Source organism: Acipenser ruthenus, chromosome 3, assembly GCF_902713425.1.
Source record: "Acipenser ruthenus chromosome 3, fAciRut3.2 maternal haplotype, whole genome shotgun sequence".
In the NCBI taxonomy this organism is placed as follows: Eukaryota; Metazoa; Chordata; class Actinopteri; order Acipenseriformes; family Acipenseridae; genus Acipenser; species Acipenser ruthenus.
Window position 1 is genome coordinate 1663207 of NC_081191.1, and position 16757 is coordinate 1679963.

The 16757-nt window shown below is 42.7% G+C and overlaps 1 protein-coding gene across 2 annotated transcripts in view; it reads right to left on the reverse strand.

The window, feature by feature from the left end:
• Window positions 1–16757, reverse strand: part of LOC117435680 (collagen alpha-1(XXII) chain-like) — a 128971-nt gene that overhangs the window by 40486 nt on the left and 71728 nt on the right. For both annotated transcript variants that reach the window (XM_059010208.1, XM_034059034.3), the window contains exons 23-27: window positions 14262–14315; window positions 8170–8223; window positions 7148–7201; window positions 6734–6787; window positions 5983–6036 (exon numbers count right to left, since the gene is read on the reverse strand). In XM_059010208.1, the coding sequence (XP_058866191.1) occupies window positions 5983–6036; window positions 6734–6787; window positions 7148–7201; window positions 8170–8223; window positions 14262–14315 (270 nt within the window). The remainder of the gene's footprint in view (window positions 1–5982; window positions 6037–6733; window positions 6788–7147; window positions 7202–8169; window positions 8224–14261; window positions 14316–16757) is intronic.

Below are 16757 nucleotides of genomic sequence, written 5' to 3' on the forward strand. Positions count from 1 at the left end.
ACACCTCTCAGTGATTCACCATGCTTCAGCCCTGCTTTCTCACACCTCTCAGTGATTCACCATGCTTCAGCCCTGCTTTTTCACACCTCTCAGTGATTCACCATGCTTCAGCCCTGCTTTCTCACACCTCTCAGTGATTCACTGTGCTTCAGCCCTGCTTTCTCACACCTCTCAGTGATTAACTGTGCTTCAGCCCTGCTTTCTCACACCTCTCAGTGATTAACCGTGCTTCAGCCCTGCTTTCTCACACCTCTCAGTGATTAACCGTGCTTCAGCCCTGCTTTCTCACACCTCTCAGTGATTCACTGTGCTTCAGCCCTGCTTTCTCACACCTCTCAGTGATTCACTGTGCTTCAGCCCTGCTTTCTCACACCTCTCAGTGATTCACTGTGCTTCAGTCCTGCTTTCTCACACCTCTCAGTGATTCACCATGCTTCAGTCCTGCTTTCTCACACCTCTCAGTGATTCACTGTGCTTCAGCCCTGCTTTCTCACACCTCTCAGTGATTAACCGTGTTTCAGCCCTGCTTTCTCACACCTCTCAGTGATTAACTGTGCTTCAGCCCTCTGCTTTCTCACACCTCTCAGTGATTAACCGTGCTTCAGCCCTACTTTCTCACACCTCTCAGTGATTAACCGTGCTTCAGCCCTGCTTTCTCACACCTCTCAGTGATTAACCGTGCTTCAGCCCTGCTTTCTCACACCTCTCAGTGATTCACCATGCTTCAGCCCTGCTTTCTCACACCTCTCAGTGATTCACCATGCTTCAGCCCTGCTTTCTCACACCTCTCAGTGATTCACCATGCTTCAGCCCTGCTTTCTCACACCTCTCAGTGATTAACTGTGCTTCAGCCCTGCTTTCTCACACCTCTCAGTGATTCACTGTGCTTCAGCCCTGCTTTCTCACACCTCTCAGTGATTAACTGTGCTTCAGCCCTCTGCTTTCTCACACCTCTCAGTGATTCACCATGCTTCAGCCCTGCTTTCTCACACCTCTCAGTGATTCACTGTGCTTCAGCCCTGCTTTCTCACACCTCTCAGTGATTCACCATGCTTCAGCCCTGCTTTCTCACACCTCTCAGTGATTCACTGTGCTTCAGCCCTGCTTTCTCACACCTCTCAGTGATTCACTGTGCTTCAGCCCTGCTTTCTCACACCTCTCAGTGATTCACCATGCTTCAGCCCTGCTTTCTCACACCTCTCAGTGATTCACCATGCTTCAGCCCTGCTTTCTCACACCTCTCAGTGATTCACTGTGCTTCAGCCCTGCTTTCTCACACCTCTCAGTGATTAACTGTGCTTCAGCCCTGCTTTCCACACCTCTCAGTGATTCACCATGCTTCAGCCCTGCTTTCTCACACCTCTCAGTGATTAACCGTGCTTCAGCCCTGCTTTCTCACACCTCTCAGTGATTCACCGTGCTTCAGCCCTGCTTTCTTACACCTCTCAGTGATTAACTGTGCTTCAGCCCTGCTTTCTCACACCTCTCAGTGATTCACTGTGCTTCAGCCCTGTTTTCTCACACCTCTCAGTGATTCACTGTGCTTCAGCCCTGCTTTCTCACACCTCTCAGTGATTAACCGTGCTTCAGCTCTGCTTTCTCACACCTCTCAGTGATTAACTGTGCTTCAGCCCTGCTTTCTCACACCTCTCAGTGATTCACCATGCTTCAGCCCTGCTTTCTCACACCTCTCAGTGATTAACTGTGCTTCAGCCCTGCTTTCTCACACCTCTCAGTGATTCACCATGCTTCAGCCCTGCTTTCTCACACCTCTCAGTGATTAACTGTGCTTCAGCCCTCTGCTTTCTCACACCTCTCAGTGATTAACTGTGCTTCAGCCCTGCTTTCTCACACCTCTCAGTGATTCACTGTGCTTCAGCCCTGCTTTCTCACACCTCTCAGTGATTCACCATGCTTCAGCCCTGCTTTCTCACACCTCTCAGTGATTCACCATGCTTCAGCCCTGCTTTCTCACACCTCTCAGTGATTAACTGTGCTTCAGTCCTGCTTTCTCACACCTCTCAGTGATTAACCATGCTTCAGCCCTGCTTTCTCACACCTCTCAGTGATTAACTGTGCTTCAGCCCTGCTTTCTCACACCTCTCAGTGATTCACTGTGCTTCAGTCCTGCTTTTTCACACCTCTCAGTGATTAACTGTGCTTCAGCCCTGCTTTCTCACACCTCTCAGTGATTAACCGTGCTTCAGCCCTGCTTTCTCACAGCTCTCAGTGATTCACTGTGCTTCAGCCCTACTTTCTCACACCTCTCAGTGATTAACCGTGCTTCAGCCCTGCTTTCTCACAGCTCTCAGTGATTCACTGTGCTTCAGCCCTACTTTCTCAGACCTCTCAGTGATTCACCATGCTTCAGCCCTGCTTTCTCACACCTCTCAGTGATTCACTGTGCTTCAGCCCTGTTTTCTCACACCTCTCAGTGATTAACTGTGCTTCAGCCCTGCTTTCTCACACCTCTCAGTGATTCACCATGCTTCAGCCCTGCTTTCTCACACCTCTCAGTGATTCACTGTGCTTCAGCCCTGCTTTCTCACACCTCTCAGTGATTCACCATGCTTCAGCCCTGCTTTCTCACACCTCTCAGTGATTAACTGTGCTTCAGCCCTCTGCTTTCTCACACCTCTCAGTGATTCACCATGCTTCAGCCCTGCTTTCTCACACCTCTCAGTGATTAACTGTGCTTCAGCCCTGCTTTCTCACACCTCTCAGTGATTCACCATGCTTCAGCCCTGCTTTCTCACACCTCTCAGTGATTCACTGTGCTTCAGCCCTGCTTTCTCACACCTCTCAGTGATTCACCATGCTTCAGCCCTGCTTTCTCACACCTCTCAGTGATTCACTGTGCTTCAGTCCTGCTTTCTCACACCTCTCAGTGATTAACCGTGCTTCAGCCCTGCTTTCTCACACCTCTCAGTGATTCACTGTGCTTCAGCCCTGCTTTCTCACACCTCTCAGTGATTAACTGTGCTTCAGCCCTGCTTTCTCACACCTCTCAGTGATTCACCATGCTTCTTCAGCCCTGCTTTCTCACACCTCTCAGTGATTCACCATGCTTCAGCCCTGCTTTCTCACACCTCTCAGTGATTCACTGTGCTTCAGTCCTGCTTTCTCACACCTCTCAGTGATTCACTGTGCTTCAGCCCTGCTTTCTCACACCTCTCAGTGATTAACCATGCTTCAGCCCTGCTTTCTCACACCTCTCAGTGATTCACCATGCTTCAGCCCTGCTTTCTCACACCTCTCAGTGATTCACCATGCTTCAGCCCTGCTTTCTCACAGCTCTCAGTGATTAACTGTGCTTCAGCCCTGCTTTCTCACACCTCTCAGTGATTCACCATGCTTCAGTCCTGCTTTCTCACACCTCTCAGTGATTCACCATGCTTCAGCCCTGCTTTCTCACACCTCTCAGTGATTAACTGTGCTTCAGTCCTGCTTTCTCACACCTCTCAGTGATTCACCATGCTTCAGCCCTGCTTTCTCACACCTCTCAGTGATTCACCATGCTTCAGCCCTGCTTTTTCACACCTCTCAGTGATTCACCATGCTTCAGCCCTGCTTTCTCACACCTCTCAGTGATTCACTGTGCTTCAGCCCTGCTTTCTCACACCTCTCAGTGATTAACTGTGCTTCAGCCCTGCTTTCTCACACCTCTCAGTGATTAACCGTGCTTCAGCCCTGCTTTCTCACACCTCTCAGTGATTAACCGTGCTTCAGCCCTGCTTTCTCACACCTCTCAGTGATTCACTGTGCTTCAGCCCTGCTTTCTCACACCTCTCAGTGATTCACTGTGCTTCAGCCCTGCTTTCTCACACCTCTCAGTGATTCACTGTGCTTCAGTCCTGCTTTCTCACACCTCTCAGTGATTCACCATGCTTCAGTCCTGCTTTCTCACACCTCTCAGTGATTCACTGTGCTTCAGCCCTGCTTTCTCACACCTCTCAGTGATTAACCGTGTTTCAGCCCTGCTTTCTCACACCTCTCAGTGATTAACTGTGCTTCAGCCCTCTGCTTTCTCACACCTCTCAGTGATTAACCGTGCTTCAGCCCTACTTTCTCACACCTCTCAGTGATTAACCGTGCTTCAGCCCTGCTTTCTCACACCTCTCAGTGATTAACCGTGCTTCAGCCCTGCTTTCTCACACCTCTCAGTGATTCACCATGCTTCAGCCCTGCTTTCTCACACCTCTCAGTGATTCACCATGCTTCAGCCCTGCTTTCTCACACCTCTCAGTGATTCACCATGCTTCAGCCCTGCTTTCTCACACCTCTCAGTGATTCACTGTGCTTCAGCCCTGCTTTCTCACACCTCTCAGTGATTCACTGTGCTTCAGCCCTGCTTTCTCACACCTCTCAGTGATTAACTGTGCTTCAGCCCTCTGCTTTCTCACACCTCTCAGTGATTCACCATGCTTCAGCCCTGCTTTCTCACACCTCTCAGTGATTCACCGTGCTTCAGCCCTGCTTTCTTACACCTCTCAGTGATTAACTGTGCTTCAGCCCTGCTTTCTCACACCTCTCAGTGATTCACTGTGCTTCAGCCCTGTTTTCTCACACCTCTCAGTGATTCACTGTGCTTCAGCCCTGCTTTCTCACACCTCTCAGTGATTAACCGTGCTTCAGCTCTGCTTTCTCACACCTCTCAGTGATTAACTGTGCTTCAGCCCTGCTTTCTCACACCTCTCAGTGATTCACCATGCTTCAGCCCTGCTTTCTCACACCTCTCAGTGATTAACTGTGCTTCAGCCCTGCTTTCTCACACCTCTCAGTGATTCACCATGCTTCAGCCCTGCTTTCTCACACCTCTCAGTGATTAACTGTGCTTCAGCCCTCTGCTTTCTCACACCTCTCAGTGATTAACTGTGCTTCAGCCCTGCTTTCTCACACCTCTCAGTGATTCACTGTGCTTCAGCCCTGCTTTCTCACACCTCTCAGTGATTCACCATGCTTCAGCCCTGCTTTCTCACACCTCTCAGTGATTCACTGTGCTTCAGCCCTGCTTTCTCACACCTCTCAGTGATTAACTGTGCTTCATTCCTGCTTTCTCACACCTCTCAGTGATTAACCATGCTTCAGCCCTGCTTTCTCACACCTCTCAGTGATTAACTGTGCTTCAGCCCTGCTTTCTCACACCTCTCAGTGATTCACTGTGCTTCAGTCCTGCTTTTTCACACCTCTCAGTGATTAACTGTGCTTCAGCCCTGCTTTCTCACACCTCTCAGTGATTAACCGTGCTTCAGCCCTGCTTTCTCACAGCTCTCAGTGATTCACTGTGCTTCAGCCCTACTTTCTCACACCTCTCAGTGATTAACCGTGCTTCAGCCCTGCTTTCTCACAGCTCTCAGTGATTCACTGTGCTTCAGCCCTACTTTCTCACACCTCTCAGTGATTCACCATGCTTCAGCCCTGCTTTCTCACACCTCTCAGTGATTCACTGTGCTTCAGCCCTGTTTTCTCACACCTCTCAGTGATTAACTGTGCTTCAGCCCTGCTTTCTCACACCTCTCAGTGATTCACCATGCTTCAGCCCTGCTTTCTCACACCTCTCAGTGATTCACTGTGCTTCAGCCCTGCTTTCTCACACCTCTCAGTGATTCACCATGCTTCAGCCCTGCTTTCTCACACCTCTCAGTGATTAACTGTGCTTCAGCCCTGCTTTCTCACACCTCTCAGTGATTAACCATGCTTCAGCCCTGCTTTTTCACACCTCTCAGTGACTAACCATGCTTCTTCAACCCATCTTTTCCACATCGCTCATTGACCGTGCTTGTCTATTCTTTACATTAGGTTTGCTCTTAGAGAGGTGTTGATTCATGTCCTCATGCAGAACTTGTTATAATGTGCGGCTTACTCTTAACTTTACTTCTGACTTTGTGACATAATTATATACTTTCTTCTGCTAGTCTGTGTTTGCTGGGAAAAACAATTCCAGACTACAAATCATGCTGACAGCAAAGAGACTAAACTTACCTTTTCTCCATCCTTTCCTGGAAGGCCATCCAACCCATCTTTTCCAGGTATACCCTTAAATGAAGAAATACAAAAATATATATTTCTTTGTTTGTCAAGAAAATAGGGAGAATAACCATCTTCTCACACCAACTAATCAGTAACTACATTATATGCAATTTAACACTGATAATCTGTAGGGAGATTTACTATGACATGCTAATCCCTTTTGTTTCTTGTATCATACAGTTTATACCACAAGTGTGGGTATATCTAGCATGGGATACATTTTTGTTATTCCATTTCAGTGGGTTAACATGTGTGGATAACATGAGTGGAATGACATGAGTGGATAACATGAGTGGAATAACATGAGTGGATCACATGAGTGGGATAACATGACTACCTTACATTCCTGTCCAGTGCTGTGCTGCTGAAATTTAGGATGGGGCTGTGCTTCGGCAGTTCAAACTGTATCGCCACTGATATACGTGTTTTATAACAACTTTAAAATTAACACTGGGAAAGGTAGGAGACAACAGAAACCAGCCTCAAGGTTCTATCTAAACGTTGGCGAAGAGGCCATAAACAGGGATTCGAAATGAATCCACGTCGAAGCATAGTCCGTTGAAAATGTAAGTAAAGATCCCACCTGTCAGGACTCGTGATTTACTGGGACATGCTCCTGTATACCACAAACGATCATTCCACATCCTCTATGTATCACACTCTCCACTTATTGTTATATAAACCAAAGCCAGATATGACTTACATGTTTGCCTGGCTCTCCTGGTTTCCCAGAAAATCCGATTTCACCTGGTAACCCCTAAAGTGAAAAAAAAGCATCAGTGTGAAAGAGATCCGAGGGACATTTACAAAAGGCTGGTGTACAATTATTTCAGGTCAAAAGAATGTCCCACACTATGGTAACAGTCATGATAACATATTTAATGGAACTGTCAGCATATTTAACTGCACAACAGGACAAGACGCTTAGCAAAGTCTGACAGTTGAATTGTACAAGTACAAATAATCACTATAATATGTTTTAAGAGCTGCTGCTTTCTCTTCCTATTGGGAGACAGAAGACAGGGAGACATAGAAATAAGAAGGAATAGACAGACAGACCATCCCATAGCTTCCATATCTACTGTGCAACTAGTTAGCTTTGTTTTTTTTATCTTACTGGAGGTCCAGTTTTTCCAGGTGGCCCAGGGTTTCCAGAAGGTCCTTGGGGACCCTAAAAGAGAAAATAAAAAGCATAAATGTTATTATCATTTGCTGTCAATGGTAAAAGAAAATCCTAATGTCCACCAGAGGGAGCCTGTCTGCAATACAGCAGCCATGAAACAAGTTACGTAATACCGTGGTGTCTGCTCCTGGTCTTTGCTCCAACCCTGCTCTAAATGGTTTAATTGAACCAATTAAACCTCCATCCAGACCCTGAAATACAGTAGTTTATTATTTCATTTTACCTGTTAAACCTGGAGTAGAATAGCCCTCCAGGACTGGGATCGGACACCCCTGGCGTATTAAAAAGTGCTACTGTATAAAGGTGAGTTGGCATTTAAAGGATTTAATAGACACTATATAGTAGTTCTCTTCAAATGTTGATGTGTTACGTTCAGTAAAGTGTTCTTTTTTAATGTTTTATTAATAATCCACTTGTATGGTATAAGAGAGTTCTAGCTTCAAATTGGAATCAGTTTAATAAGAAGAGCATGACCTGGGATGGCAGCCAAAGAAGAGTGGGATGTATAGGCAAACTGTCTCTCCTGGAGTTCACTGCATACCTTCCAAGGGTGTTCTGCTTATATCATAGAACTGTTTCATTTCCCTTACAGGGCTGCATACCACATTTCATTCTGGACAGATTACAATTGGGGTCTGACAATACATCCATATAACAGATGCTAAACTTATAACATTATTTCATTATATGTAATTTTTTTAGAACTGTAATTGATGTGTTTTCCCTTTCAGTATTAAATCATGCTAGTAACAATTTGAATTATTGTCTAGGCACCCGGGTATATTGTGGTTTGCGGAATGTAAGTCAGGAATTAAAAACAAAAAAAATTATAACAAAATTGTACCCCTTCAGTCCTAAATTATTTTTAACCCTAACCCTAACATCTGTCATTGTACCCTTTCTTAGAGCAGGAAGACACTATAAAATCCTCAGCAAGAGAAATATATTATTCTTACAGGGGGTCCAGGCAATCCATCGACTCCAGGCAGGCCATCTTCTCCTTTCTTGCCCTAAAAAAGAAAATCAAAGATACTCAGATATCCAGATACTGTGTTTGTTTGTAAAACAAGAAATATTTCAGTGACAGTCAGTGTAAACAACTTAGGAACAGCTAGTTCCTGAGGAAGAAAAACAAGCCCATCCCATCACACAACCTTCACCATGTTAAACAATGGGCATGATTAACTTTTCTTTAAATTCTTCTCCTCTCTTCCGCCAAACATATTGCTGCTTTCTTTGTGAAAAAAGTTATATTTTGGATTCATCTGACCATCCAATTTGGTTGAAGAAATTGCTTTCTTTGATAATGTTCTTAACCAACGTTTCCATATCGGACATTCGTCTTGTTAAGGTATCGTTGAATTGTTAGCTCATGAATTTCTTGACCATCTTCTCTCAATTCTGGAGTCAAATCTTTTGCAGTAATCCGAGGATTTTGCTGGGCTGCTCGAATGATTCTTCTTCCAGATTTTGCAGAAATCTTTCTTGGTTTTCCACACCTGGAGCTAGTTGCAGTAGTTCCTGTTTGCCTGTGTTTGTCAATAATAGCCCATACAGTTTCTGCTATTTTTCTGGTAGATTCTCCTTTTTCGTTTAGTTGTATCACTGCCATTTTGAGATCTTTGCTGTAGTCTTTAGTTTTAACCATTTTGTTGCTTTTTTGAATCACAAATTTCCAATTTATTTTTCAGCACTTGATGATTATGTGTTTATTTATTCTATAATTATCATCAGGTGTTGGTTTTCATGATAGTTGTCAATAATGCGCAACAAATGGGTTTCATACGAAATATGTTGATTGCCCAAATACTTTTCTCAAAGTATGAAATTAGTTTTTGCATGTTATTTTTCATTTTATGTTGTTTTATAATGAAGCTGAATTTCTACTTTAATTTATATCTTTCAATAGAACAATTGGAAATGATAGAAATCACATATTTTAATGCAGCTTGAAGTAAAAATATTGGTCTTCTATAGCTCATTATATAATCATCATCATCGTCATCATCTTTAGCCTTTTTCAGTCCACTGCTCTTCTTGTTATTCCCAGCATGCATCTTTCCATACTCCGTTGAGTCATTTGTAAATTTTGAGTTTTGCATTGAGGGTCCAGGTTTCGCATCCATAAGTTAGCACTGGCAGCACGTATTGGTTGATGACTTTCCTCTTGCGGCTTAAGGGTAGTTTCCCTTTCAGGACCATGCTTAATCTTCCAAAGGCACTCCAGACCATTTTTGCTCTTCTGTTGATTTCGCATATTTGTTTCTCCATTGCAGAAACTAACTGTCCTAAGTATGCGTAGTTATTGACTTCTACAAGCTTGATCCCATTGACTTCAATTTGCCTGTGGAGTGTTGAATTTAAATCAAGGGAAGTAATGTTAAAACTTTACAATACATTATTAAGACATGATCTAGAATATTGTGTTCAGTTCTGGTCACCTCATTACAAAATGATATTGCTGCTCTAGAAAGAGTGCAAAGAAGAGCAACCAGAATTATCCCGGGTTTAAAAGGCATGTCGTATGCAGACAGGCTAAAATAATTGAATCTATTCAGTCTTGAACAAAGAAGACTACGCGGTGATCTGATTGAAACATTCAAAATTCTAAAAGGTATAGACAATGTCGACCCAAGGGACTTTTTCAACCTGAAAAAAGAAACAAGGACCAGGGGTCACAAATGGAGATTAGATAAAGGGGCATTCAGAACGTTGTTGAAGCTGACACCCTGGGATCCGTCAAGAAGCTGCTTGATGAGATTCTGGGATCAATAACCTACTAACAACCAAACGAGCAAGATGGGCTGAATGGCCTCCTCTTGTTTGTAAACTTTCTTATGTTCTTATGTTCTTATATTTATTGAACATGACTTGAGTCAAGTTCATTTTTATGCTAGCCTCGTGTAATTCTTGTATTCTTGTTTGTAATTCTTCTGGGCACATTGTAAATATGAAGATGTCGTCAGCAAATCAAAGGTGATTCAAGTTGGCTCCATTGATCTTCAGCCCCTTATTTTCCCAATCCAGTGTTTTGAAAATGTATTCTAGAGAGGCCATGAAGAACTTTGGGGAAATTGTATCTTCTTGACTAATCTTGATTTTGTTGCTGTTTTTATGGAGTTTTACTGTGGATGTTGCATTCTAGTATATGGTGCTGAACAAGTCTCTGTATGTTTTCTCAATTCCTTGTTTTTTCAGAGAGCTTAATACAGATTTTGTGTACACAGAGTTAAGGATTTTTCATAGTCAATGAATCCCAAGCAAAGTGGTAGTTTGTACTCGTTGCTGGTTTGAATGACTTGGTGTACAACTTGAAGATGAGCCATTGTGCTAAATCCACTCCTGAATCCTGCTTGCTCATTTGAGTCAAATTTATCTTGAAGTCTGTTGGTGAGTATCTTGGTAAAAATGTTGTAGATTATAGAAAGTAAGATAATAGGTCTGTAGTTCTTCTTTATCTCCAGTCGTTTGGTAATTTATTTTGCTTAATACAATCTGTAAAAGTACCTGACAGTATTTTGGTCAGTTCTTCACCTCCTTCTTTCATGATGTTAATCGTTATGCCATCTTCTCCGGGTGCCTTTCCTGTCTTCATGTGTTTGATAGCATGTTTCACTTCCTCCGGTACAATGTCTGGAACGTCTTCCTCGGGTTGTGTTTTTACCATCTCGTCTTCGTCATCTGCTACATTGCTCTTTTCATCTTGATATCATTTTCTGTAAAAGTCTTCAGCTCTCTTGAAAATAAATTTGCGGTTCTTGATGACAATCCTGTCCTCTTGTTTGACTTCTAAAATCTGTTTTTTCTAATTTGATTAGTCTTTGTTTTGCTTTCTTCATTCTTCAGTTGTTTTCAATAGTTTTCTCTACCAACCTACAGTTGAACGACCGTATATCCTCAGTAATGTGCTTTCTTACTGTCTTGCAGAGCTCAATGTATCCAATCTTTGACTTCAGAGCTGCTGTTTGTTTCATTTCCCTTATTTTCTTCATGAGGTCTTTTGTCTCTTGCATTGCTTGTTCCAACGATGTTTTTTGCTGTTTCTGCAATTACTTGAGTCACTTCCTCATAGATTTTGTTTACCTCGATTGCTTCATCATTTTGCAGATCTTGAAGAGCACTGAATCTATTCTTCAGTTACAGCTGAAACACCAGGCTTTGCTTCTGGAGCATTTCTACGTTGATTGTGTTGGATTTCGTCATCACGAGTTTCGCTCTCTCCTGTGCTGTGTTTAGGTGTATTTTGCATCTTACAAGTCTGTGGTCACTTCCTGTGTTCAAATTGTTTAGTACTGAGACATCTTGTACAGTGAGCTTCTTGTTGGTGAGTATGTAGTCAATCTCATTCTTCACTCCGTTGGGCCCTCTCCATGTCCATTTCCTGATGGGTTTCTCCTGGAAGAAGGTGTTCATGATGAATAAGTTCTTGTTCTTTGCCTATTCGACTAGTCTGTCACCCCTCTCATTCCTGTCGCTATGTCCAAATTTGCTGGGCTCCTATCTTGGCGTTGAAGTCACCGATGATGACTCTTCACATTTTCATATAGTTCTTGTACTTCTTCATAAAAATCTTCTACTTCTTCATCCGAATAGCTTGTTGTTGGTGCATATACTTGGATGACCTGAAGTTCATACTTTCTTGATACTTTCACTATCAGTCTTGCAGACCTCTCTTTCAATCTCTACTATGTTATTCTTGATTCTCTTGTGGACAATTAATCCAACGCCTCCTGTTTGTACAACTGTAGTGCCTCGGTAGAAGAGAAGATGTCCACTCTTGAGTTCTAGTAGTCCTTCATCTTTTCGCCGTACTTCGCTTAGTCCTATGAAGTCCCACTTGATTCTTTCAAGTTTTTCTTCCGACTCTTGAAGTTTGCAGTTGTACGTGGCCAGGGTCAGTGTTCTGTGGCAGCCTAAAATCGTAACGCTGTGATTCTTAGCACCCTCTGCCTTCATGCCTAACCAACCATATTGGAACTACGGCACTAAAGTAAAGGACCTCTGAGACACAGTTCAAACAGGTGCGCCAGGCATCACTTTTTACAATTGTATGTAAAGTTGTGTGGATACATGAATTTGGATACTTTAAGTTATTTAGTAATACTTGACCATATACAATTAACTGCACAAGAAGGCAAACATTATATGAATTACTTCATATATTACTTGATTGTGTGTTAATTTGGCATTTAAAATACGACTTGTGGCAATGTTTGGGAGGTTTATGTACACTAGTACAGTATGTAGAGGAGAGTGGCGTTTGATTCAAGTATTTGTCTCGAGCAACAATAGATCTCAAAAATCCCACCCCTACTATCAAAGACTGCAAACTTTTAAATCTCTGAGGCAAACTTTTTAATATCAGTCACAGTGCTCTTTACAATTCCAAAATATTGTGCTCTTTTATCCCTGGTAATTACATTTTCCAGAATTGAAAGTATTTCCAACTTTTTTTCAATTGTAAGCCCAACTCGCTTTTGTACTGTACAGTGGGTGATGTTCGTCTCTTTTTTAATTTTTTAAATTTTTTTTTTTAATCATATAATTTTGGGCAAAGTTACTTATAACAAAAAAACCCTACAAAACAATGTAATATGTTCCTGTTTTTTTGTTGTTAAATAAACCTTTAACAAAAACACTATTCTAAAAACATTATACTATCGGAAAATGTTTTCAATATGTATATACTATAGTATATAGTATATAGTTACTATCTTCACTAGCAACTAATTACAACCATAAATATAAACATTTCAATATATTATTATTATTAGTTTATTTAGCAGATGCCTTTATCCAAGGCGACTTACAGAGACTAGGGTGTGTGAACTATGCATCAATCACACAATGAGTCAGTGGCTGAGGTGGGATTTGAACTGGAGATCTCCTGGTTACAAACCCTTTTCTTTAACCACTGGACCATACTGCCTCCCATATATAATAGCTACAGTATGTGGTGGGATTTGGGAGAAGCAATATTTCCTGTTAATAAATAAGGACAGAGGTCTTTGTCCACAGGATCCAGCAGAGATTTGCTGTCTATGTGAATCACTGAACTATTGTTTTATACAGCATGTCACCCAAACACCAGCTGTAGATGTACTCTGCTCTAGACTTAGTAAAAGTGTTTTTAAGTGAACATTTGAGTTGGGGCTATGCTAGTTTCAAACTCCTCCCATGACTATGTCTAGCTACAAGTATATACTCTCCAGCTAATACATTGAAAATATCAGGTCGAATGTCCAGCGAGTTTCTGAGGATACACAACTCATACATAAAAAGGACTGTTTATTGTGTTTGGATTTTATTGCTACAAATTTAACAGCTTAGCACTGAAACTACAGAATGTGAAAAATAATTCTTAGTGGTGAGTATTCAACTCCAGACAGGATACAGTAGCCATGGCAGACCAGACTGCTTGGCCTGCTTGTCTGGTGGCATGCATCCAGTAACAAAATATACCCAGTGGACCAAGGGCCATAATCCTGACTCAAAAGTATTTCCACTCACTCTGCTTCCTCACACAGAAACTGTCCCCCTGGAACAGCATGGAAATCTCACAAGTCCAAGTCTTCTGCATTATAGATCATCTCACAAAGACTGTGTAGAGGTTTGTTCAGTAAACTAAAGTCATTAGCGCAGAAGAGTTCATTCATTGTGAAACTCAAGATTACAAGTGCAGAGATTAAAGACTAAAGCATAGGGAAAGAGGGATTTATTACAAGCAACTAATAGTGAGATTCTTAGTTGCATCCAACCATGTATTATGTATGTCTTTATAAGTATACTAACTGAGGCAAGAGTGACAAGGATGGTTAGTGTGTGTTCTTGATAACAGTGATTAGCTTAAGAAATAATAAATCTCACAAAATTACAGAGTTTTTAACTATAAACTAACTGTAGTTTGTTTTCAGCAATCTTCCTCTGGTGAGCTGGAAGCTAAGCTCTGAAACCTGGTGAAGTCTTAAGGTACTGTATGCACCTTGATTAACCTAGAGAAGCTGCTTTCCACTCTCACCCACATTACAAGCACTGCTGTTTCACTTACCCTCTGACCTTGTAACCCAGGCTCTCCTACTGCTCCATCAGCACCTGGAGGACCCTAAAGACAAACAATGACAACTTAAAGAAATGAAGGAGACTGTTGTAGACTTTTAGAGTAATAGCAATAAGTATGCAGCAAGTCGCATCTAGTGTACAGAGAGACAACGGCCATACAAGTGCAGTTAACTGGATGAGGTTTTCAATATCTACAGAATAATAGATAGATAGATAGATAGATAGATAGATAGATAGATAGATAGATAGAGAAAGATTGATTTTTTATTTTTTGAAAAACTTTATTTAACAATGAAATATAATACACAAAATCAGTATTTAAAAATCAGATATTGTCATAAAATCATAGTTCAGATCCACCCCAAGTGAACAAAAAATACATAAAATGCTGTCGACACTGCAGTACATAAAAGTCACATTACAGGTACTCCTCCAGTTCACCATCCTTAACAGCACACAATACACTGTTTCTTCAAACATTTCTATATTATGCATTGCTTTATAGAAATTAAAATCCATTCTAACCCGTGTTAACACAAGCATTCTAAAAATGACGAAAGTATCAGAATTTAAAACATCATTCGTTTTGTTTTTTCTGCTCTATAAAATTGCTAGTTTGGCCTGTCCAATAATAAAATTCACCAGCTGGATTGAGTACTTTTTTTGCAATACTTAAAACCAAAAATAAAAAAACACCTCAGAGAACACAAAACCCAATCCAACAACAAGCAATTCCTTCAGAGCAGCAAACAAAGGTTTTAATGTTGTGCAGAACACAAAACAATGGTAAACAGTCTCCCTCTGTGAGCAAAAGAGACAGGAGTCTTTCACCTCAGGGTTTATGATGCTCAGAAAGGCAATGGTGGTGTGTAAGATCCTCCACTGCAGATCCCCCGATCTTTTTGGCAGTGGTGGCTTATACAGGGTTCTCCAAGCTGGCAGTATCTGTTCCGCCGCCCCCAGCTTCTCTCTCCAGTGTGTGTCTGGTAGTGGCTGTGTGGTCCAGTGGTTAAAGAAAAGGGCTTGTAACCAGGAGGTCCCCGGTTCAAATCCCACCTCAGCCACTGACTCATTGTGTGACCCTGAGCAAGTCACTTAACCTCCTTGTGCTCCGTCTTTCGGTTGGGACGTAGTTGTAAGTGACTCTGCAGCTGATGCATAATTCACACACCCTAGTCTCTTTAAGTCGCCTTGGATAAAGGCGTCTGCTAAATAAACAAATAATAATAGTGCTCTGAGTTGCTGCTGGTAATTGGCCCTTTACACACACCCTATACATCTGTTTCCCCTCTACTGTGCACAGAGGGAGGTCTCTCAGACCCTCTACAGTCAGTAAGTGACCCTGCTCATCAGAATCCTTACTGACCGCTAGGGACACTAAGAGTGATAAAAAAGGGGGAATAAGTGTGCAGAACTCTCTGTTCCCTGAACAGCTGTCTCAAGAACTCCAGCCCCTCGCTGGGCAGCGCAGCACGCACCTGGGTAAGGAAACGCTCAGCAGTGCGGACAGACCGCATCCCCAGAGCAGACGTTAACCACTGAGGAGTCACCCACCTGTAAGTGTTGAAATCTAAAACGGCTTTAAGCTTTACAATACCTGCATGAACTAAAAGACGTGTAAAGGCAGCAGAACAATAGAAGCCAATCAAGGCTAATGTTTGCAATGTCCCTCTCCTCAATATGCACCCACTGCCATCAGCAGGCTCTTATAGTAGTCTGGCAGTCGGGCCATCTCCAGTTTACCCATTTCCAGCAAAAAAAGACCCCTGTCCAGACCCAGCCGCCCTACCTGCTGCAGGAAGGCACAGGCAAGCTGCCTCCACCTGCTAGAAAGGTCTATGAGTCCCTGGCCCCCCTCAGCCAGCAGCAGGTACAGCAAACTCTGTCTGATCCAATGCACTCCATCACTAATGATGCATCACAGCCTGAACCTGTTTCACTAATGATGCATTACAGCCTGAACCTGTTCACTAATGACGCATCACAGCCTGAACCTGTTTCACTAATGACACATCACAGCCTGAACCTGTTTCACTAATGACGCATCACAGCCTGAACCTGTTTCACTAATGGCTGTGGGGACTCCAGGCAGATGAATCTGTGACAAAAGCTAGATGCCACCAAGTTATTAACAATGAGTACCCTACCTCTATAGGAGATCTGCGGGAGCAGCCATTTCCACCGCTGCAACCTGCCTTTCACTTTTTCCACCACCCCCTCCCAATTCCTCTGCACTGTGCTGTCATCCCCGAGATAGACACACAGATAAAGGAGCCCAGCCATGCTCCACTGCAGTCCAGCAGGTAAAACTGAAGGATGACAACCCTTCCAGTCACCCAGGAGCACTGCTTTTAGCCCAGTTTACTTTAGCAGATGACAGCTTCTCAAACAGTCTGTGACAGGTGCCTACACTGTCACTATCAGTTTGGTTAGTAATAAATACAGCAATGTCATCTGCATAGGCTGTTATCTTCACTGGTTTACC